A 25,611-nucleotide genomic window follows, 5' to 3' on the forward strand; every position below is an offset into this window, starting at 1 on the left:
GATCAGCATTTGTCTCAATGAGTTATGTATTTTCTGTTTTTTTTTTGTTTTTTTGGTTGACATCATTCCCAGAAAAATAGAAACTAGTCAACCTATAGAATAAAACAAATATTCAAGTTACAAAATGTATCTTTGTTTTAAAATCATGATAGAAATGTCTGGATATGTCTATTTTCGGACATTATTGCAATCTTAAAAGCTATTAAACATGCAATACACATAAAGTATACACACATATAGACAACAGCTATCACAGGTACAATATGTAACATCTCCCATTACTTAATGCATATATTCTATATGCAGTAAAGATTTGTTCCAATAGTTGGGATTGAGATGAGAACGTTATTGCAGGAGGTGCAGCTTTGGAGCCAAATGTGAAGGATCATGAAGCAGTAGCTGTGATATCTAGCACAAACATAACGGACAGAGCAGATTATTGAAATGTAGTTAATGGAGTGAATTGCCTTTGTAGAAATGTTCACAGTTTAGCTACAAGATGTGACATAGTTTTGTGTCTTAACATCATTATCTCAATTAAAAAAGGAAATGTTTCAAAGTCAGGTTTTACACTGTACATCATATGTAAACATCATCACCATAAATCAAGCTGAGATATTGGTGATTTTCTGCTTGTTTTGTCTTTTTCCACTGATTTGACATCATAATATGTCCAACACAAAAAGCAGGGCTACTGAAATGTGTCATGTAAAGGTGTTACTGTTATTGTGCCCGCACACCATATAAGCATCAATGGGTGTAAATTAAAAAAAAAAAATCACATACATACAGTCATTTAACATATAATGATAGTAGCCCCCCATGTTGTTCCATGATTGTCTTACTAAATTAAAATTTGTATTGAAATATGGTCCAATGAGACAAATACAGAAAATATTTACATTTAGATACACTGTTCAAGTCCGAGACGTCTACAGAATATAACTAAAACCCTTTTTTAAAACTCATGATGGATCTGCACGTCTTAAAATACTATATGTAGATTCCTGATAGAAATCCCATAAAACACATTGAGAAGTAATATTTTGGTAACAGGGTAATTACATTCATGGACACTCAGAGTGTTTAGGGTCACTGTGTTAAGAGATATTCAGTTTGAAGCTTTGTAAAGTCTGCAATCCTCTCCACATACAGTATATTCAAAGTGTAGGAATGAACTATGATTTTAAAAACAGATTGCTTTGGGTCTGGGCATGTTGAAATAAAATCTTACCCCAAAACATTACCTGTTCTGTTAAAACTAGTTTGGCAAATAAATAATCCTGCTTTATTTAATTTATCTTGACATTTACCACAATCAGAGAATTTTCTTCAGTGCCCAACAGATTAGAAATAATAATAATATTAATGATCTGTTTTACAAAGTCAGGATTTACCATCAGTCCTCATAAAGCAAATACCTGCCAGCAGCTATCACTCGCTCATAAATTGTGATATGCACATTATAGCTGCTGGCACAACCTCATGTAGTTTAACATCCCATCCACACGGAGGCAGTAGAGTACAGCATATAAACAAACACTGAAAACTAAATTTACGAGAGGTCACTGGAGAAATTCTGGCTTCCACTCAGCCACGTCCACTCCCTCAGCATCTAGGACAAAAACAAAAAAAGGGTGGTGTTTTTAGCTTTAAGTAATAATAGTCACATATAACTCAGAAAAGGCAGAGAGCAGGAGAAGAGAGGGAACTGCACTTTGATGTGAGGGAGTGTGATTATGTACATACCTCCATACCACTCTCTGATTCCTGGATGGTGTCATGCAGCAGACTCTGGAGTCGACTCTCGAATGTTCTGCTCTCCTCCACAAGAGACTCATCCCTGCAGACACACCCAAAGCGATTCATGAGCACGTTAATCTATGTATGTACAGGAAATGCATATCTGATTTCTAAAAGGTTGGTGGTTGAGTGTGTGAAGGCAAGCTTAAAGTCATCAGCATCAGTATTGAAAGAAAACTCCCATAGCTTATTAAAAAACAATAAAATGAAATGCAGTGGATCCAAAAATGTTGGGAAATTGTGTGTTTTCATAAAATTTTGCAAAAGTTTGGGTGTGCAAAATAAACACCTCACCACCTTTACACCTCAGTGTGTATTTGTGTGTGTGTGTGTGTGTGTGTGTGTGTGTGTGTGTGTGTGTGTGTGTGTGTGTGTGTGCGTGTGCGTTGCACTCACAACTGCTGTAAGCTGTGTCTGGGAGTCAGGAGAGGTGGTACTGAGGAAGGGGTTCGTAATCCATCAGGACTCCCACTTACCGGGCTGCGAACCTTACTCTGCAGAAGACAAGAGGATACATTTTAATCTTAGTGTTAGTTTTAATTCATTCAGAATACATCATCTGTTTGTTCTGGATGCTATGAGGAACCAAACAGCAAAAAATAAGCCAACATCAAAGTGTCAAAAACTGTAGTTCCCCAAATGGCTACTTGAGTGGCTCCAAAAGAGAGTCAATCCCCTATGTTAAAATGCCCAACAACATAAACTTGTTTAAAGCCAGGTACAAAAAACATTTTTGTCTCTTTACCTAAGTTCCCCGTTGATGACACCTGTACAGGGGGTGCATTTTTTTTATAATTCACCTGTTTAAATTTGATTGAGGCTAAAAGTTATCTTCAATTAAGGGCGTGACCACTTTGACTGACAGGTTGGTGCTATCACAGACAAGTTGCTAACATGGCAACAATGTCGGTTAGGTAACATAACCATGGCGTAACCCCTGACTCACATAGCTGTTGCTATTTCAGTGTGTTTTCATGAGAGTTAATTGTAACATTTTGGCTGAAAAAGTCTTGTTCAGCATTTGGTTATATTAGAAGACACTCTAAGGAGTGAAATGTTCTGTTTTTTTCAGATAAGTACATTTTGTTTTAATGGGTTTTACGCCTGCTTCTCACTTGCGAAAATTAGCATTGGCATTATGACAGTTAACTACAGACTATAAATCCACCGTGTTAAACCAAGGTAGCAGCAAGCAGCTAGTGTAAGGGTCAGCACCAACCTCTCGTCCAAATATGGTCACTCCTGGATCCAAAAATCCAAGATGGCAACGGTCAAAATAGAAACTCAAGGCTTAAAAATTGGAGTTAACAAGTATTCATGACTTAGCTTTCTGCATTTGGATTTTTGACATCTAAACTATTTTCAGTTACAGAAGATAATTAAAATTAATTATGTTGGAACACAAAAGATGTGCTTGTACACTAAGTATAATCTAATTATAGCTATGTATATTCAGTCAAAGAGAAATATATCTTCATCTGTAGATATGCTGCTGTTCTGTGATTATTGTCTCTGGAAACCAAACTCATGATATAAATGAAATGCGATTAAGTGGCATCCCCTAGAAAGTATGTAGTCTAGAAAGACTGTGTGCTGTTTATGTTTCCTCACACAGGCGACTTTGAGCAGGTTCCACAGCTCTTTCTGTCGTTTCTCCTGCAGACTCATTAGGACTTGTTCACTCTCCGCCATCCTCTGGACCACACCCTCCACCTTAGGCAGCAGCTCCATCACACGCTGGCGACACACCGCTGTCTTACTGCAATACACACACACACAAAAATGTGTTTGTCAGTATTGTCTGTATGAGTTTTTAATAAATCATCTGTTAACTCCTGACGGACCAATAAGCTATTGCAATACAGGCGATCAAATCCGTGCATTCGGACATGTGGAGACTCGACTGTCAGTGAGATACACACAGAGAAAAGAGGAGAAATGTTTTGTTATAATGTAATTAGATGTGAAATTAAGTTTATGGTTTATGTTTAAGCACTTTATTTAAGAAGCACAATCAAAAGCTTTCTGTAATGCACTTTATTTTAAAATGCCATCTTTATTTGATATAAGAAAAGAAAATGTATTTATGTTATTCTTTTTTATGTATTCTATTATTTATTTGAATCCCACAAGTTCAGTGTAAATACGAATGAATTCTACTGTATTTATTTGGCAGTCTACAATCTATCCACTAAACACAGATACTGATTGAACTATATGCTACTTCAAGGTACTGAAAAATAACACAGACATTATAAAGTTCCGGACCTTCACTTGAGGAAATTTTCACAAATTGGACCTCAGTGAATTTTAATTGAATACTACTGCTGTAGAGCATCCCAACATTTATAACTGCAAATTTGATGACTTTGTGTAAAACGAAAAGCTTTTATTTGAAAAACTTTGGGAATTTTTATACTTCATAGTAAGCAATCAAATCTAGGGCTAATAATGTTGACGTGGGCGCGCAGGTGGTCGAGTGGTTTAGAGCGCATGCCATGTACGCAGCGGACCCCGGTTCGATTCCCGGCCGGCGGACCTTTCTGCATGTCACACCCCCCTCTCTCTCCCGTAATTTCCTGTCTCTCTACTTTCAAATAAAGGCGTCTATGCCAGAGAAAATCTTTAAAAAAAAAAAATAATAATGTTGACGTGCCATTTATTAAGGGTTAGAAATGTTTCAACATACACACAGCTAAAAAAACGGGTTTTTTTCCTTTCCTCTCCTAATAATACCTCTTGTCTGAGTCTTTCACAACAGACATAATGACTTATCAAATAACACCTTCAACAATGTCACAATATTTCATTCTTTGGTTTGGGCCCTGAGGGCATTTGAGGATGACGCACTTGCAATTTTTTCCTCTTTCATAATGACAATTAACTTCTTGACATGACTTGTGAAATGAAGGGGCATGATTGGAAGTCTGTTATAGGAAATGATCGGAGAGACCTGCAAACGGTCACGTAACCTGAAAATTCAGGAAGGTTTGGAGGGGGTTCAAAATGTGTCTAAGTACGCAATAGATTACTTCATCTTTACATAGGCATATTCCACAGAACTGCTCAGGACTCACAAGGATGTATTTTAAGGGTTATTCTCCCTCGAAGAAATCCTTCGACTTCGTACTGTAAAATGTGCCCTGTTCCACTGTACACGGTCTTGTATTGCAGTTAAATAATAGGACAGTGTGTTGTGTGAGAGTACCTGAGGTGTGTGTAGAAGTCTCTGAGCTTCCTCTCGTAGAACTGCACAGCCTGAAGTACCAAACGCACCACCTCCTGACTGTCCCCTGAGCACCGCTGGTCTGAACAGGTCATAAAAGTAGGTTTATTTTCATACAGAGACACCGCAACGAATGTTAAGTAAGAAGTGAAAAGACGCGTGAAAAATTCCAAACCTCTGGGTTTCTCTCTCAGTTTGCGGAACAGCTCCATGGCCTTTCCTTCACTGAGGATCAAAGGCAGAAAGAGAACAAAATCCAAGTTTAAAAGGCAGCATTTGTGTCAAACCTACCTTCTTCACTGAAATTTGGTGCATTTCTTGATGTGATCTTGAGTACTTCCTAAAAATATTCTTTATAAATTGTTTGTTCTTGTCTTGTTCTCTATCTAAGTTAAGGGACTATTTTGTAACATGTCTTCATGTCAGGAAAGAAAACCTGTCTCCATCTTGCCAAACAGCTGAAAACACCAGGGACACTGATGGAAATAAGTCTAAGTTTATCATTATCCCTGACAGACTCTTATATCTTGTATTTTATATTATATTAGAATGTTGTCAATAAACCTAAACCTAAAAAGCAGTTGTTTTCATTGTTTTTACTAGTGAGTTTGGTTCAGACTTACAGTGTGTCCAGTGCCTCGCCGCTCCTCCACGGCTGCCTCTGCACATCCACTATGTCTGGCTGTAGCTGCATCATCTCCTCATCCAGTTCACTCACCTTGGCCTGGACACCCACATATGGGTTTTAGTCATTTTTAGACACAGCTGATAAACCTTACATACACACACACACACACTCGAGTCTACCTGACCACAGCTGACAGCGGTCTGCTCCATCTCCCTCCACACACCCAGAAGTTTCTCTGAGGCTAGAGGATGTAAAAGACATGAATCATTAGTCACTGACAAACTGAGTTGTTCTACACATTTTGTGTATTTCCCATCTGAGATAAAAGCATGAATCGTCCAAATTAAGTTTATTTATTAATTCTTTACTTCAAATCTGAAACCTTTTATTTAGTGGTCGACAAAAGTTGTGACAGTTAGAAAAACAGAGTAAATGCAGTTTTTGCAGCTGTAGTGTCAACATCCTTTAGTCATTTACTATCTACCAATGTAATTTTGTAACACAGTACCAATCCCGGTAGCTGTCTGCTCCTGGTACTTGTCCATGTCTATGTGAAGGCTGGTGATGAAGAAGTCCAGCTTGGCCATGAGTCTCTGGTGCATAGAGACCATCTCATTCTTCTGTTTGGACAGTGAAGAGTTGTGTCTCAGTAGGCTCATTCTGAAAGAAAGAGGGCAAAAAATGGTTTTGATAAATGTGCTTTTCAAACAGTATGTGTGTGTGCATGTGTGTGTGTGTGTGTGTGTGTGTGTGTGTGCATGTGTGTGTGTGTGTGAGTGTGTGTGTGTGTGTGTGTGTGCATGTGTGTGTGTGTGTGTGTGTGTGTGTGTGTGTGTGTGTGTGTGAGTGTGTGTGTGTGTGTGTCCTACATGGCAGCTTTCTGCCCCTGCTGCAGTCTTTGCCAGTCTTCCTTCAGGGAGCGGATGGTGTGCCACGCCTGGCCACAAGTCCTCCTCAGAGGGCTGTAAGCCAGAAGGGTCTTGGGGTCTGTTTCTATTAGAAAGAAAAAGACAAAACATACAGTAAGAAAAGACAAAATTATGTTTAATGTTATAATTTTCCCTTTCATTCAACTGAGGATTAAAGTTTGTGGTACTAAAACCTGGAGGCATTTCAGCTTTTTAGTGCTCTGGTTCCTATAAACCAAAGATATTTCACGTTTTGTTCAAAGACATTTGAAGGACCACAATGTTTGTTTTCTCTTTATGTTACCATTGTGTGTGTGGTTTAAATGTGGTAAATTGTGTGCAGATTTGTGTAAATTATCTTTTTGAAGAACATGTGACCACATTAGTCTTCATAGGCTACAAAACTGAAAATGAACTGAACCGAGAGGAAGAAAGATAAACAGCACAGAATTGGATGACATAAACAAATCAGGTTAGGGTTAGTGCACTCACGGACAAAGCGGATGTTTTCAGGGAGGATGCGAGGAGCAAACTGGGGCTCATAACTGCAAGAGGAGCGATCAAACAGGAAGACCAGAGGCAAGTCTGTCCGTCGCCCATCTGTCTCCTGCCGACGCAAATATAATATTATGACCTAATGCATTATTACACTGTGTTGTTGGATGTTCTGTAAAGGCTTTGCGTGTGAGGTGTTTATGTTAGACATTACAGTGTAATCTATGGCACACTGCGTGGCCAGTCCATGAGGCTCCAAGGCTAATCCTGCCTCCAGCAGCAGCTCCTGGTTGGCTGCAGGGATGTTGGTGTCTTTCTCTATCTTCAGCTGCAGGTCAGCCACAGTCTCATCGTCCGAGACTGAGTATGTCAGGATCTTAGCAGACATCATGTTCAAGACGTGAACCAGCTGAGGGAAGCAAGTTGAATAATGCCAATGAAAAAAGATGCATCACTCCTCTAAATTCAATCGAAATTGAAACACTGGTGTAACACTCGTTGTCCTTGTTGTTTGACAAAAAACAAACGGGACAATAAGATAAAATGAATGAGCCTTTTGCCTTCTTATGTCTGTCTGAACATCTCTTGTGATTGTATGAACATTTCCTTGTGTTTTAACCTGTTTCAATTTTTGTCAGACTTTTTCTATTTTATCCTCGATTTCGATATTGTGAAAAAGTAAACGGACAAACAAACAATCTAACCTTGAGCTGCAGCAAGATCTCCAGCTGGGAGAAGCAGTTGCTGGGTGTGGAGTCGGGGTCTTTGCCTCTCTCTTGAGGAGACCACTTCAGCATCAGCTGCAGCCACCTCTCCATCTTCTCCAACAACAGACTGTCGAAACCCAGTTGAGAAGTTAGACTGAGATCATAAAAGTGAAGAGGGAGTGTTTGTGTGTGTGTGTGTGTGTGTCACAGATAAAATCACCTGTTAAGGTTGTTGGGCTGCGGCAGATTTTTGGAATAGCGGACTTCCCCCGACAGATCCTCATAGACAACAATGTCATTATCTTGCTTCAGTCTCATTTTATTGTGCCTAAAAAGGATACAGATGGATTATGCGAGAGAAAAGCGTATAAATTAACATTTGAAGTAAGAAAACTTTTTATATTTGTACATGTTTTTTCCCCATCTTGTCCAATAAATCTATCATTGTAAATTCTGCCAGATGCGTGCCAGGAACTGAAGCGGTGCTTCTGCAATAATGGGAGAGTATTTTTCCTCTTTGTAACAGGCCCCCCTGAAGAGTCATATCTTTCATTAATCATATTAGCGATGCATGAGGGGCACTGATGTTGGCACAACCCACATATCCTGTAATTCTTTGTGTGTTTGAGTTTATTTATATATTTCTTGTGTGTTAAAATCCAGTCACGTAACGATAACATGTATTTGGAATAAAGCTTATCATTGCTTAACATTCAAAAACATCCCTGTTCAGCTTATTTTGCAAAAGTGAGACTAAAGAGGCGTCAAACCAAAAACAGAGAGGAGATCTGAGAAGGATAAATTGGTGGAAATTCTGATAAGTTTAATTATTTAGGAAAGTTCAGAAAAATATGTTCAGAAAAACATGACTTCATGATTTGAACAAATAATCAACTTGGTTCAGCTAAGGGAAGTTGTGAAAGGTGGTACTACCAGAGAACAGGTTGCCAGGTTGGTAAGAAGGGGCGAAAGCCTGTGATGCATTCAAACACCAAAGTCCCGAAACTCCAGTAGTCCACAGTGACTGTGTACTTCTGCCTCTCAATGAGCTCTGGAGCCTGAAAAATTGACCGAGGAACATCTATTTCAGCTGTAACTCTTTAGAATAAAACAGGGAAAGTCTGGTGGAAAATGTATCACTTACCAAGTACTGCAGTGTTCCCACAAATGAGATGCAAAGGCTGCTCTGGTCCAGTTCTTTAGCATAGCCGAGATCTATGATCTTGTGGATCAACTAAGATTAGGGGCGAGAGAAAAGAAAAAAGACGTTACTGTCTAAACTTTATCCTGTAATAACCACACCACCTGTTTCCACGTGTGTTTGTTTCTGTCTGCAGCTATTTTTGCATTTTACTGGAATCATCAGCCTCATATTTTTGTGCACATTGATGACTGCATGCTCAAGGACCTCTCATGGTTGCAGTGATTCACAATTGTTGAAATTGAATTTTGTAAAGTGTTTTATCCCACCATTGACTTCTGACTCCTCATTCCTCTTAACTAGACGGTAAAGGACACAAGTGAGGCTAGGCTGAAAACAAATAGGCCACATTTTGGCCTTTTTTGTGGCAGAAAAACTGACATCCATCAAAATGTTTGGTCACATCTTGAATTAGAGCATCTGGAAATTAACTGCATAATCAATGATCATGACCCACTGAAGTTAAGTATGATATGATATAGAATATATCCCCGTTTTTGCTTCTGTAAGGGAGCCGGGAAAGACAGCTGAGTGAGATTCAAGTCTTGTTTGTTTGGGAGGGGAGAGGGAGGTGTTCTCAATAAATAACATTATTTACATTGAGAAGTTTGGACTTATCATCCTGTTTATTGTTACCTTATTAAGTTTATACAGTTAGGCAAACCCAGGAGGATCCTTGGTTACATTACCATTACATAACTGAGACGATACATGCCCCCAGACACACCTTATGGAGTGGACTTTGTAGTTCCCTCTGTTAACACATTGTTTCATGAAAAACCAAACCAAGAGATGAATAAGAAATATTTGGATTCTGTGGTAATGGGATCGGGCACCTGGTGGCACACAAAGCCTTAATGCAACAGATCTTTCACTTTAGCCATCAAACCCAAATGATTTCCTTGGTCATCAGGGAATCATCTTGATCAAATAGTCTGCTCTAGATAGCTTGTTTTTAGATATATATTCAGTGCAGTCATTTTCATTCTAGAGCTCAAAACACTTCAAACTCCAAAGTCAATCGCATTTCCATTTTTCTAGCCCCTTTTTTCTTGGTTTTCTGAGATCAGCTCTTCCAGCGATCCATGCAAAAACTTGCTTTTCCGTTGGTTTTTTTTTTTGTTTTTTTTTTACATATGGTGTATCTTTGTATTAAGCAACTTCCATTCATTTATCAATGCTGCGGTGCCACTGCTCTCAGAGTCAAGAGTCTTTTCAGTTGTCTTGTGTCTTATCAACCACAAGCTTGCTCAATAAGGACGATTCAAACTTTAAAATAAGCAGTGCAGCTTTGCCAAACAATTTAATGAATGCAGATCTGACAAGTTATTTGTAAATTTGTGGTGACAAAAGAGAGACAAAGAGCACACATGCAGCCATCTTGCCACATTCTCATTGTGTGCAACCACTTTCTTCTTTATTGCTTGACAACATTTTGCTGGATGCAATATTTCTCTAGGCAAAAACTTGAAGTATATTTGGCTTAATATCTACAAACAGCAGTGTGCATAAACACAAGTAAATAACATCTTTAAGATGTCTGGCCTCAGTGATATATGTTCTTAATTTTCCTGCATGCCGCTAACGGGTGGAGGGTGACATGTTTTGATCTATTACATAACAAAGAGGGGCCTAAAGAGAGGGCGATAAGAACTAAGGGATCCCAAAAGCTCCTTGTAAGTTTGCAGGCATTAGTTGAAACATTAAATGCAGCAATATGTGGACGTGAGTGAGACATGACCACATGACCTACATAGAGACAAATTGCCTGTGTACAACCTCTTTGTTGTGGTTTTGGTGTATTTGTCATAACAAGATGGCTCACGGGATGTTTTACTCACTCTCTTCTCGCCCTGCTGCAGCACAATGTTTTCAGGTTTCAAGTCTCTGTGGATGATCCTCTTCTTGTGGAGGTAGGTTAGAGCCGACGCTGAGGGAAGGAGGAAGAGGGGGAAATGATGAGTGTAGAACTAGATAGGGTGTGATCTGTGAAAAATTCATTCATTCATTCATTCTAAAACCTGCCAAAGATTTATGGCCTAATGATATAAAACCATAGTTTGACAAAAAAAAAGAAGTATCTCGAAGTCAACTTACAAGCTATTCTGGTGCTTTCAATCACATCTCACCGACTCCACAGTGGAGGGAGTTACCTCAGTGTTCATTGAGCTTGGTCATTTGTCATTTTGTGACCTAAATATGGATGTTTTCTGTGTTTCTCTTCTGCAGAGTCATTATTATTCTTATTTTCTTGGATGTAAGAACATAAACCACTAAAGTTTTCCACCTGGCATCATTCACAAAAATTCCCCCACTGAGTAAGAAGCTCTGAAAAAAGTTAGTAACAAGCGTTGATTCTCAAATGATATTTAAAAAATGTTAAAGCAGCATGTCAACATTATATTCCTTATATTTGTGCCACCTGACCACCATCTGACCTGCTTTAAGTAGCTCTGCCTCTTCGACAGAATTTGTCTGGTGGTTTACCTTGGCTTAGTTGGAAGTTTAAAAAAAAAAAAAGGTGTAATTTCCCTGCAAGTGTGTGTGCACAGCATAGGAAATAAATGTTCCAATTGCGGTGAGCTAAACTTTTCTATTTCCTGTGATAAAATCGTGAATCAATTACAGAGAAAGCAGCTGGTGGTGACTTGTTCCTCTCACTACAGGCTTCTCGAGAGGGACACCTTAGTTCCACAGGAGTATTTTAGTTGACTGATTTATTCAAAGCACAGTCAAGACTTAAAAGAATTTAAGTCAATAGTGCAAATATACAGTTCATCCTTATAGAGTAACTGCACGCTAGGCTGAAAAGCACTGATTCACGGCCCTTTCTGATTGAAAGTTTCAGGTGACTACACCCAGCGTCAGTGATGGACTCGTATATAAATATAAAATTAATAATAAGGCAGCTCCAACTCATAAAATAAGAATTCAAAAATCATAACAGAGAACAAGAGTACCTTTAATACATCTGATAAAAATCTGCCTAAACATCTGCCAAAATTTCCATATTTTGTTCACATGGCGTCAACTGAGCAAACTGTGCCTGTGACCACAGCGATGTCACAATGCGCTGACACACCGCAGCAAGGTGAGAGGTTAGCAAACACACGATTTCTGGCTGTTGTGAAGTTGCTCTTTGATAAGACTAATAAGATTATGACTGCATACATTCTGTAGCCTTTAATCTGTTCAACCTGAAGTTAAAGTTTGACAGGTTTTGTCTCAATTTACTACTGAAACTATAATGTCAATTAACTCTGCATGCATTTAAGTGTGACTAGTGTGTTTGCTGGCAATGAGTGTTCAACCCAGCGGAACTCATAACGTTTGGGTGTGTGTGTGTGTGTGTGTGTGTGTGTGTGTGTGTGTGCGTGTGCGTGTGTGCGTGTGTGTGTGTGAAAGAGAGAGAGAGTTTCTAGGTGTGGGTGTGCATGCTGGTGTATTTCCCTCGTTGTTGCAACAGTTTATAGGGGATCACTCATTATCAGGAAATGTCCACCAATGGGTCACAGGAAAAGGAATTGGAATTTCTCTGTGAGTGTGTGTTCGCGTTTGTCACAAATCTGTGTGTGTGTGTGTGTGTGTGTGTGTGTGTGTGTGTGTGTGTGTGAATCTGTCATAGGTTACTTTTGGGGACACATTTCAGACTTTGGACCAGTTAATCTGGTACGTCTTGTTCAATCATGAACATAAACTGTGTCCCCAATTGGGAAAACGCTGTAAGGCTAGGGTTAGGTTATGGTAAGTTTTGGTTATGGTTAGCGTAAGGGTAAGTCTCCAGGAAATGAATGGAAGTTTATATAATGTCCCCAAAAGTGAGCATGATCTGATAAACGCGTGCATGCGTTTGCTACTCTGCTCTCCACACCACACCAAATATGTGATCCATATGTTTCCGCTCTCTAATATGTTTATACAGTGAGAGACACAGAATGCTATGTTGATACGAGCGTTCCTCCATTGTGTCTGTCAGGGGGAGAGAGCGAGAGTCCGATTGCTGACGTATGTTCCTGCCTCAATGTGTGCTGCTGCCATGGTGACTAAGACCTGTGGTTTAGGGTCACTGGTGACATCATGATACTAGTCACTAGGACCACCACCTAATACAGGAAACTAATCATGCTGCCAGCTCACACGATCAATCATGCAATCAATCTGAATTCTAAATTTTACATAGTCACGATGATGCTGGAAATTGAACAGGATACTCACAAATGTCCCGTAACAGAATCAAAACGGAGCCCTCCCTCATTCCACAGCAGTTCTCCAGGAGGTTCAGATACTGCAGAGAGCACAAACACAGACACTTGATACTTGCTTAACATTAACAATGGGATAAGACAGTGATCTGACACAGATGGACACAGTTTATTTCAAATGAATCTGTCCGCTTGTGTCCTCTTTTGACATTTGACATTTACCGGAGGTCATGAACTGAGATTCAAGCAGAAAACGTACCCAAGCATGTGCTTTCTCTCTGTCTTTGACAGGACTTTTTTTTCACAAAACATTTTTGTAGATATTTTAATAAAGTGAAAACGTTGTGCAAATTGGCAAATCAACACTTTTAATAATATATTGATTTGATTTGATTTATTTCGAACATGTATGAGTAACACAAAAAAAAGTAATCTAAGAAACAAACAAAACCAATGAGAATAGTCAAAACAACAATAATAATGTGAACCCAACATGTCCGAAAAGGAGTAGGATGAAGCATATGCTTATTTAAACCTACCCCTTCTCCACTACACAATTAACAATCTGTCATTCCCATACATATTTACATATTTACAAAAACATAGAAAAATAAATAAATAAAAAATAAGTGAACAGATACAAGGCCCTTCTTCCTCCCTTTTAAAGTGTTCCACTGCTGGAAACTTGTGGCAAGCCTGACAAAAGAGGATGGCGCTGTTTTTCTTCTCTCTGTCACCAGTAACCGCTCCATCTGCCTTCCATGGCTTAGTTTTAGACCATCTGGGATGGTTTGAAATTTTTATGACATTGTGGTTTGTGTTGGTTGGCAATTTAATCTTGTGTTAGCTGCTTGGTGCCCATACTGTCTATCGCCTCAGGCTGCATACTTGGTGGGTTTCCAGTGTTTCCCCAACCATTGCCTTGGATGGGGTGCCCCCCCCCCACCTCCTCAGCTAACCTAGGGGAAACACTGACTGCACTAGTCTCTCTCCTCTCTGCCCCCCACGCCCAGACACTGACCTCCCCAAAGCAGTCAGCTTAGGGGAAACACTGAATAAATACTGCTCAAGACATTTTCCCCGTGGAATAAACTGCAAACAAATGCCTAAACAAATCAGAAAGTCACATTCACATATAAATATCTTACTAACTAAACAAAGAGAAACACACAAAAAAAAAGTCAGACTTGTGTTTCGGCTTCAATGTGAGTGTACTTTAAATTGACTAAGAAGTACATTTTTTCTGCAAGACCACAAGTGCAGTTAAAATAAATAAATAAATAAAAAACAGTGTTCATTTGGCCTCACTGTTGTTTTAACAGAGTTGAAAAATTGTCCTTTACCAATCAATGCAGTTGGGAAATCAGGTCTTTTTCACTCCCTGCGTATTACAAAACAAGTCTCTGCTGATTTATTGACAGACACACACAGTCTGTTCAGAACTCCAGACACAATTGTTTCCTTTAAATTATAAGACAAATGTAAGGAACCCATTCATTGTTAAAAAAAACCCTGCCAGACAGACAGACTTCTTATTTCAAATAGAAACTGAGACAGGCTATTAGTTATTGTGAAAATATCAGCAGCAGTATGCAGAAAAGATAAAAAAGAGAAACACAAAATAAGTCTGATTCTTGTTTCAGTTTCAATGTCAGTGTACTTTTTGCTACAAGACCACACACGCAAGCAATAGTGCAGTTAAGGTTATAACAGCATGAGAAGTGGTTTAAAAAAGATTATCCACATCAAAGATACAGTTATTTAAAACAGAATGTATTGTGATTTAAGGCTTTTACTCAAAGGTGCCTGGACTCAAATTGAGTGTCCTAAACCATGAGCGTGCATACACGCATCACACCAACACTCACCTTTCTCAGATCCCCTCCCTGGCAGTACTCCATGGCCAGCAGTGGCAGGCCGTTGGTGGCCACGAGTTCATGCATCTCCTCAGGAACCTCCCTCGCTGCGACCACGTTAACATGATCCAACCTGAGTAAGTAAAGACGAGCGGACAGTCGGTGGGGCAGCGTTATTATCATTACTGGGATGTGAATTGATACATAATCTAATCAAAATGCAAAGGTCTGCGATAATAGATGCCAGAGATTTGAAAAAGAGACTCAGGAGGAAGAGCAGGTCTTCCACTAATCTGAAGATCAGTGGTTCGATTCCCGGCTCGTCCAGCCCACCTGTCGAGTGTCCTTGGGCAAGCTACTGAACCCCAAATTGTTCCCAAAGGCTGCAACATCAGCGTATGAATGTGTGTGTGAAACGTTAGACCTCCTGATGAGCAGGTTGGCGCCTTGCATGGCGGCCAATGCCATCAGCGTATGAATGTGCGTGTGAATGGGTGAATGTGGCTTGTAGTGTTTTGAGTGGTCAACTTGTAACTTTTTGTTTTATTTGAACAGGTTATAGAGGCCTGAAGATATAAGATTATCCAGAAAGAAATTAGACATAAAGACATAAAGGAATTCCACAAGAAATGAGCAAATACAAGAGCAAAGTCTGAAAAAATGAATCTGCTTGTTGTCAAGAAAAATCCCCTCATGGGTCCAATCCCCCAGATGGGGAACTTCTGACCTAGAGCAACTTTTTATGAAACAACACAATTTATTTTCACTGGAATCAGAGATGCAGACTCACCTTCTCAGTGCCAACAAGGGTATCTAAACTTGCATATTTTCACGGTTAGATACAAATCTATTCATCTCTAGTCCATTCAATTATGATAACATCACTCTACTCCCTCTTTGTCCTGTTCTCTATTACTTTCTCCGTCTCTGTTTCCCATTCTTTACTGTTTCGTAACTCTAATTGAAACAACCTGTTCCTGACAGCTCTGTTTAAAAAAGCAAGGGAGAAACATAAAGATAACAACTTCAAACCACTAAGATCCACCAGGAAAATGACTTACACTGTAACCACAACAGTGTAGAGGGTGTAATCAGTGTGCTGCAACAGCTGCAATAGCAGGAGATAGATGGTAGTCAGCACTAGAATAACAAGCTCTTAAAAGCTTATTTTCAGTCATTAACGTGTATTTTAATGAAGACCATAGTGCTTATTCACATTAGTGAACACTAGGGCCTCACTAATACTGGATTTTTGGGGCCAATGCTGATACCAATCTTAGGGAGTAAAAAAATTCTGATATCGATAAATCAGCCAATAATCTATACAGGGTTAGGGTTAGGATTTTTGCAATCAAATATTTGTGACAAATATATGTAATTAAAGCATGATATTTTACAGTTGAACAATAAGCATATAAAATATGCACTGAAATTTGAATTCAGAAAGCTGGTCAAATAAACATTATAAATATATCTTATTTAACTATATTACTTCATAACGTTTTTTTTTTTTTTTTTAACTGAACAGTATTTATGCTGATACGGATATATCTGAAAGGCCAACAGCTGATAATATCAGCTGACAGATATATCGGTCGGGCTCTAGTGAACACTTAAACAAACCTATATACATGATCTCAATGTACTCATATTGTGATACGTTAGGTGACAAAAGCTATATTAGCTGATGCTAATGAGCTATTCTCTCTGTTCTGCCTCTTTTAGGTTTATTTGAAAACACATTGTGTAGTATAGAAAATGTAAGAGTGTGTAAGATGATTTTTTAATGAAGTTTTGACGACAACATTCAGCAGCCAAAAAATGTTGAAAATAAATGTTACTGCAAACTCTATAAACACAATTCAAAAAACATTGTGAAAGTGATGTGTTTTTCAGTAATTGTGCATGGGTTCATCTGTGTTAAGTGGCAGTAATAATACACAGTAGATTGCCTTGTATGTGTCCCCTGCCCTGTGGCTTTTTCCACAAGTTGAGCGTGGGTGTACGGGAGGTTTGTGGTTATGACCACGTCTGTCTGAAAACAACACACTTGTTAAACTGGGACAGGGAGAGAAATGGTTTTACGTTCCAGTTTGCACCAGCAAATGACAAAACACTGACACACACACACACACACAAACACACACACACACACACACACACACACACACACACACACACACACACACACACACACACACACACACACACACACACAAACTCTTGCAATCTCGCAACTCACAAACAAACATTTATAATGAAATTATAAAGTTAATACACAACACAGACGTGTATGGACATGAAACACAGACCAAAGTGGAGCAAAGCGGAGGCAGCACATTATCCCGTTAGAAATAACCACCAAATGACCAAAATAACCCAAACTTCCATGCTGTTATAATTATTTGATGTTTCTGTGATTTGCACTATTTCAGGATACAAATTTAGGTTTTGTATTTTGAGAAAACAGATGGCTGCATAAAAGTCAAATGTCAAACTCATAAGCACACAGTTTGTCATGGAAGGTACCACGGTGAGTCACAACGTCAGTGTCAAACCAAAACTAGCCTCACTTGCCTAAAGAGCTTCAAGGCAATGCATCATAGAGTTTGAATGGTAATGGTAGAAGCTGAGAATCACTGATTTCTTCAGCAGAGTTGAAAAACATGTCATATAAAACAAAGAGCATCACCATGGAACATTAAAATCCTGAATTTTAGGCCAGATGCTTAAAGAATAGGCTTAAATAGCTCTTAAAACAGCAGTCAGGTGCCTATATACAGCTTTTCCTTGCTGTAATCATTCCTCCTGTTCATACTGACTATTAAGAGATCCCCTTTAAATGTACTTATAATCTAAGTGATAGGGTCCAAATCCACAGTATGTCCACACAGGACACAGGACTGTGGATTTTGTCCCCCATCACTTACATTGTAAGTGCATTAGGAAAGGATCTTCTAATTGTCAATATGAAAAGGAGGCATGATTAGAGCAAAAAACAACAACAAACAAACAAAGTAAATTCAGTGTTCATTTGGGCACCTGACTGTTGTTTTAGCAGAGTTGAAAAATTGTCCTTTATTAAAACCAATCAAAGCAGTTGGGAAATCAGGTCTTTTTCACTCGCAATCTGTTCAGAACTGCAGACACAACTGTTTCCTTTGAAATATGACCAATCGTAAGGAACGCATCCATCGCCAAAACCCCGCCAACCAGACAGACTTGTTATGTTCAAACAGAAGTAGAAATATTGGTCATCATTCAGAAGACATAAAGCTTGTTCAAAAGGAATTTGTGATTCAGGTAATTAGTTGTTGTGATAGTATCAGCAGTAGCAGTATTCAGAAAATACCCCATTTTTTAATTTTGGCCAAAAAGACTAGTACAGATCTAGTGCCAGTGTCATCTGATGTCTAATTTTGGGAGTTAAATAGGCTGCATGAAAAAAGATTTCATGAGAAACTGAGGGCTGAATTAATTTCCTTTATAGCCTATAGAGTTAAAAATACCTTTGTTTTCCAACTTTTAGTAATGAAATGCTTCTCACCTGACCTCCTTTTTTAAATTTTTACAAAGATTCACAGTAAATAAATGTCTGTTTATTGTGACCATGAACTTAGCTTAACATCACATGCTTTTTGTGATTTTTCTTGTTTTTATACTGTTGTGATGTCGGATGTAAGTTAAACACGGTCAAAGTCCCAAAACATGAGGTGAACATATGCAAAAAATGCTCTCTGCAATTCAAAGGCCCAGGGTTGAATCTGCATTGAATGCTCCATTTGCAATGTTCCCTCTACTTTCTCCTTGTGAAGACATCAGATTGCACATGCCCACAAATGCTGTTCTTTGGTAGCTTTTATTGCTAAGACTGTTGTAAAGGATGTTCATGTCGTTAACATATTTCAGATCAGATTTGGCCTCAAACATGTATGTAACTATTTGAGTTTCCATTTTGAGTAAAGAATGAGAAAAAGAAATCCTGCTACTACGGTTTGTTAATGTAGCCTGTGGGGCTGCTGGAAGTCTGCCGATGGCCAGCTTCGTGAAGCTGACCAATCAGAACAGAGTGGGTTCATTAGGAGGGGGGCCTGAACGAAACAGGAAGTAAAACTGCCTGTTTCAGACAGAAGGTGAACAAAGGGGCTGCATAAAGAGGCAGTATAAGATAAACAAGGAATTTTTGAACTGTAAATCATGCAAAGATATCAGTAGTAGTCCCAGAATATAAATAAAGACCTGGAAATGTGTGTGTGATTTGTCCCCTTTAAGGAAGCTTCATTACATATCTTGAGACCTGCAGGATGATGAACAATACAGTTAAACTGACCTCTTCATGATCTGGATCTCCAGACACCATCGCTCTTTGTTTCTCTCACTAAGCTCTTGACGGCACTGTTTTATAGCAATTTGCTCCTCCGTGTCCTGAAAGCACACACACACACACACACACACACACACACACACACACACACACACACACACACACACACACACACACACACACACACACACACACACACACACACACACACACACACACATTAGAGACATTATCTATGAGCATTTGATTGGGAAATTAAAATTAAAGTTGTTAACAGATTGTAAATGTAGATATAAAACTTTGAGAGGCAAATTAGCAGGGACATTATTTCCAGATCATTTTAAAGTAGGCCTTAAATTTGTGAACTTGTGTATTTGCGGTGATGTCATTTGTTTACAATATATTCCATCATAAAATAAGCTTTTTTCACAGAAGACATTTTGACATTTATGGTAGGAAAACACAACAGTTGTAAATAAAAAAAAACCCATTAATATTCATTAACATCATTTAGATGTTCAAATCAAAGCAACTGTTACAACTCTTAAAAGTTTGACTATAAAGTAGGTGGCCTTACAGTAGGCACTTTATGCTTAGTTATATATAAAGACGAGTGAATGGCATATAACTCATGTGTACACCTTTGTCTGCAGGGCGCCAGACACATACTCGAACACTGAGAGGAGATGAGTTCCCACTCCCTGTTTCTAATGGCATCATCAAGGAAAACACAACCGTCCTGCTTCCCATAATGTGATCTACAACCTAATAATAACCTACAGTATTGTCATTGATAAAGGGAAATGGGAAATTTCCCACGGAGGAAGTTTAATCATCAACTGTGCCCTCCTCAGTGAAATCATTTCCCAACTCTGTCACTCCCATTGCCTCCCACAGCCCAATCTGCTTTGGCACTGATGACCACTACTTGTTCACTGGCATTAAAATGTTAAAAACAACACATCATTAAGCCTTAACATGAAATGATTACAGTAAACAGCAGCAGAATTAAATTATATCCATCAGTCCATCCATTTTCTTTACCACTTATCCTCCAGATGGTTGCAGGGGAGCTGGAGCCAATGAGCTGGGGAGCAGCAACAGGATGCTTTCGGTTTACTTTACTTTAAGTGATGAGAAGTGGTTGTTTAAGGATCTTTAATATTTGAAATCGAAAGAGAAAAGATCTCAAGTGATGTGCTACAGTTCATTCACACGGTGCTGGCTGGCAGTAAGCCGGCCTCACGTTTGCTTGAAAGTGAGGGTGAGTAATACAACTGAAGCACAGTTGAAGAGAGGAAGAGGAAGGTCTACTAAGCGGGTGTGCTCATGTCCCCATAGGGTCTGCTTGCCTGTGATGCAACTCTATAATGCTCTCATCCTGTGACTAGGTCTGATATCATTACAATAGACACAATTCTTACAGGACCAGGTGCACAAAGAGCACTGTTTCGTGCAACGTTTCCTTTTGCAAAACCCGAGCAGGTGAACACCCACACAAACTGAAAAAGCACAAGCTCTCTTCTAAAAACACTATTTTTAATGTGTAATAAACACAAACATCACTAAAAACCAATATAAACAGATTCAGTGAGCTGCTTTTAATCAACTCAGGGAGCTTTAGATTAAACAAACTGAACTCAGCGTGAGCATTCCTCATGCGTTGCTGCATCTTTTTTCCCCATTTTGATGTTTTTTTAACTGCATTAATGGTGATGTTTGTGTTTATGTTTGCTGGAAACAGAAAACAGTTATCCTCAATCTGATTGCTGAGGATGCTTAAACATTTCTACTCTGTGTAATCGTCTGTTTTGTAAACATCCTCTTTTTGGAGTCATTTTGAGTAATTCAGTGCACTATCGTTTACTATCACACAGCCATAAATAAAAGCAGATTTTCCCAAACAGACAGTAAAGATGAAACTAATTATTATTCAAATGTTTTATTGGGTTGTCAAATATGTAAATATTGTAAATTGTACCAACATCTGCATCACCCTATCCGCCTAGGAGACTGGCCAACATCCCAAGCGTGGAAAGGAAAAAAAGGAATACATTATAATAAATAAATAAATAACAATAGTAATGGTTGATAGTATTAATCAAAAAAATATTAAAGAATTGAGCTTGAGAGAGATTCAGATGTCTATGAGCGACACCAAAGACTGTCTAATTGGTTCTGGATTTATGTCCATATTACACAGCCTTATTACAAGAATGTTTCAAACCGCTTCAGGCAACTTTGTCTCATACTAAGGAAAGGGAGTGAAAAGGAGTTTCTGGGACTTGGTTGCACCATTGACTGGTTGGATAAAATTCTGGATAAAGTTGAGCAAGCCTTCCCTGGGCCAACGGTGCCTGACACACATGAATGTTGTGTGAATCATTGCAGTAATTTGCAGGTTTTATCTGAGATCTTCTCACCAAAGTCATCATCCCACCGACAGTTAAACGTCATGTATCTGAGATGTAGAGTTGTGCTCAGGAGGTTCTTTATGAGTATAGTCCTCCAGCCAATCGGTAGGAGTTTGAAGAGGAAATGTAGTGTTTTCTGGAGATACCTGAAAAAGTGAGAATGTGTGCCAGGGTTGTGTACCTTATTTTGCCATCTTGTGACATTTCCAAAGCCTCCGGTCCCCAGCCGCTCCTTCTTCTCCCATTGTCCACAACACTGCTGCTGCATTAGGGGGACTCGATTCATGGCCGCTTCAGCTGATCCTACACCGGACAATACACACAACCAATAACTCAGTAATACTCGGTGTCTTCAGTCATGCAAGTTATCCTGTGAAATGAAATACCCTTAACATTAGATGGATGATAAATGGAGATAACTTTAATATTCCTATTATTACCATGTACCAAAAGAAAGATCCATTGTTACTCAAACTGACAGGGCTTAACTCCTGTACAGTGGACAGGGAGTCTCTGAAGCTATTCAACAAATGAGCAGTTCTGATGAAGTACAGTATACATTAGGACATCTCAGACTAGGGATCAGCCTCATGTGCTCATGCTTTGAGCATAAATAGCCACAAAGGTTTTTGTCTATGATAATTTTAACATGTATAAAATGTGTATGTTAACATGTTGATGTTAACATGCAACTTTTAGCATGTTCCTTTTAAAATTATGTCATGCCCATGTTGGTATTAATCTCAAAGCACAGCTGAGGCTGCTGGGAAGTTAGTCAGTACTTATAAAAGTATCCTGCAGCTCCCGCAGTGGTGGGCCACCTCACCAGGAACAGATACCACCTTGATAAGAGATCACTATGGGATAAATATTTCCAATCCTGTATGAGGTGTTGGCCTCTTGCTGGTGATGCTAGACACGGACAGAATATCACAAAATTCAGAATAATTCTCTGAATGTCTATGCCAAATTTAATGAAATCCATCCAGTGGATCCTGAGATATTTAATTCCTATGAACCAGACACAGTGATGAACCAGCTAAATGCCAAGCAAAGAGCCACTGGAGTGGTCAATGTCCAGTGACAACTTAAATGTGTTGAGTAGATTGTAGAGTCCACCGATAAATCTGCAGGCAATATAAACCTATCATCCAATATACTGACATAATACTGTTTAGAGCTGTAATGGTTAGTCAATTAGCTGATGAACAGAAAATGAATCATCAAATATTTCCATAATCTAATAAATGTTTTTTTTTTTTTAAAACAACATTTACTTGTTGCAGCTTCTCATAATGTGTGAATTTTGATGTGTCATGATGAACATGGCCGTTAACTGAATGTTTGGACACTGGATGGCTTATCAGACAAAACAAGACATTTGAAGGCTCTAAGAAATTATAACGAGCATTTATATCTAGTTTCTTTCATTTTTATAGACAAAATGATTATTCAACTGAAAAAAATATTATTATTATCATTAATAATAATAGTGCATTTAATTTGTACTGCACTTTTCATTTGCAGTGAATCTAAAAAGTACTACAGCGTTAAAAACATATAACATAAACATAAACATACTGTACATGCTGGTTGATAAGACATTACAGTGAAGAGGTGCCAAAGTTATGTTTGATGTCATTTAGAAACAGTTTCACCTTTAGTGGATTCAATCACAGGTGTTTAATTAATCAATTTAATGTCTGTTTATGCTGTGTGTGTGTGACATGTTAAAAGATGACTGTTATGCCTTGTGTTCATTTTTCATTTATTATTGATAATTGGTGACTAAAATACTATTCATGCATCAAACTCTCCAAACTGAACTCTGATTGTATGAACATGGTTTAAATGTCCTTTTTAGCAACAGCTCATCTCACACAGATCAACACAACAGCAAATAATCAATGCATTTTGTATATTTGTGTTTACTTTATATACTATTACATATCAATAGATGCTATACAGTGAGTATCCTACAGACTACAGGCCTCTCAATACTTTGACTTCATGTTCTGCTGTGAAAACTGATCTCACCTCTCCACTCATAACTCAATTAAAAGGATTTATACACAGGAGTTAGAGTTTCTTTGTGTATTACGTTCACATTAGGCCTATATTCTCTGAGGTTATTGTACTACTATACTACAATGTTCTTCTCTCTGATCGGGTGGTATTTTTCATGCACACAAGCGCCCCAACTTATCTTGTTATTTTAACTAAATCCTACCTTAGACTTCGTCGCCAGCGTTCACTCACACTCTTTCACACCTGATTTTCTTTGAACACAGTGTGGATCCGCTCTTTAAAAATAAAACCGAGTTTAACTTTAAACGCTTTAGTGTAGTGAATTTGGCGACACAACAAATCTCAAAAACTTGTACTTCCTCATACTCGTGTTTCCTGTAAACCTGCCGGGACCCGCCCACGGGGAGGCAGAGTCCTCGGCTCACATCCAGCTGCTGATCGGCTCACATCCATCCATTTTCACCAAATTATTAGTTTTAGGCCAATGATGAGGTGGTCTGTTTCATTATACAGTCGACTTTGAAACCTTAAGATTGAACATAATTAACAGATTTTGTCCCGATAGTGAGAGGAAGTTAGCAGTTTAATCACCTAACATGCATTGTTCCTCTGGATTAATAAATAAATACAATTAAATAAAAGATATATATATTTATGAAGTATTTTACCTTGAAGAAATACTATCTCTCAAAAAGGTTTTTTTTTTTTTGCTTTTTCTTTTTTTTTTTTACAAATAAAAACCAAACCAACACATTTTTAAGATTTAGATAAATAAATAAAATACTTACACCATGCCAATAACTGCACAGTATAACCGAACACCTATCACACAGGTTGTGTTTTTTAAACAGTATTAAACTCTAAGGACAACAGTGTTTACAGAGCCTCCAAAAGAAGCTTTGAATTGAAGTGTAGAATGTATTACTACTAATAAATAAAACATTTTTTTTCAATCAGTGCTTTTTGTGAAAAGATTAAGCCGTCCATTTGTGCCAACCCTGTGTAATATATTTCTAATAGTGAGAGGGAATTGTTAAATTCAGCAATTTGATTACCCTCATTGCATTGTTCCTATGGGTTATCTTGAAATAGACAGTTCTTTTAACCTCGAAGAAAAAATATTAATCAAAAAGGATATATTTGACAAAAAGATATCCTTTTAACATTGGCAATGAATAATACCAAAATAAATGGCTACTAAAACTTCTCAATTCTGATTGGCTGGTGGCAGGCGTCCATTAAGTTCCAGAAACTGCACAGTATAACTTGACACCTGACACATGTTGTCTTTTACACCTCTACATTAATGTAGCATTATTAAACTCTAAACAAGAACAACAGTGTCCATTACAATTGTAGAACATACCACTAGTCTGGTTTTATTCCTTACATATTCTGGGGCCTTTAAAGTGTCATTTTCACCTCTCCAGAAAACACACAAGAACACAAGAAGTCACTGGTACACGTGGAAGAAGAACATATGAAGTTACTTAACATGTGGGTAATAGTCTTTTAAACCTTGCAATAGCACAATAAATGCATTTATATAACAGGCACTGATGGATATTTTAGGAGTAAACACCTAATACATTTTTGAGTCAAGTTTAACAACTTCTCGTCATTGGTTGGATCAAATTCCCTCTAAGGATGGCAGAGTCATCCCATATCTGCTTACATGACCTTACAACTCATCTTATTACTTCATTTCTCTCTTGAATTTCACCCTCTCAATTTGAAAGTGTTTTTTTAATCCTTTGTAATATCTTTTGTTTGTATATGTTTTCGTCATTCATAGCCATATCAAAAACATAATTACTGT

General features: G+C 38.4%; 1 protein-coding gene across 1 annotated transcript; it reads right to left on the reverse strand.

The window, feature by feature from the left end:
- Positions 1-4: 4 nt before the first annotated feature.
- Positions 5-24,146, reverse strand: ikbkb (inhibitor of nuclear factor kappa B kinase subunit beta). The gene is made up of 22 exons (XM_062418411.1): positions 23,995-24,146; positions 21,946-22,067; positions 19,357-19,451; positions 15,039-15,159; positions 13,184-13,253; positions 10,810-10,898; positions 8,912-9,001; positions 8,701-8,825; positions 7,988-8,095; positions 7,765-7,894; positions 7,275-7,469; positions 7,058-7,172; positions 6,527-6,650; positions 6,166-6,317; positions 5,837-5,898; positions 5,653-5,753; positions 5,205-5,254; positions 5,012-5,111; positions 3,415-3,562; positions 2,200-2,297; positions 1,750-1,843; positions 5-1,615 (listed from the first exon to the last, which is right to left on the reverse strand). The coding sequence occupies exons 2-22, from the start codon at positions 22,048-22,050 to the stop codon at positions 1,556-1,558; spliced, it is 2,232 nt and encodes a 743-aa protein (XP_062274395.1). The 5' UTR covers positions 22,051-22,067; positions 23,995-24,146; the 3' UTR covers positions 5-1,555.
- Between the last annotated feature and the right edge of the window lie 1,465 nt (positions 24,147-25,611).

The sequence above is a fragment of the Scomber scombrus genome, chromosome 4 (assembly GCF_963691925.1).
Source record: "Scomber scombrus chromosome 4, fScoSco1.1, whole genome shotgun sequence".
Classification (NCBI taxonomy): Eukaryota; Metazoa; Chordata; class Actinopteri; order Scombriformes; family Scombridae; genus Scomber; species Scomber scombrus.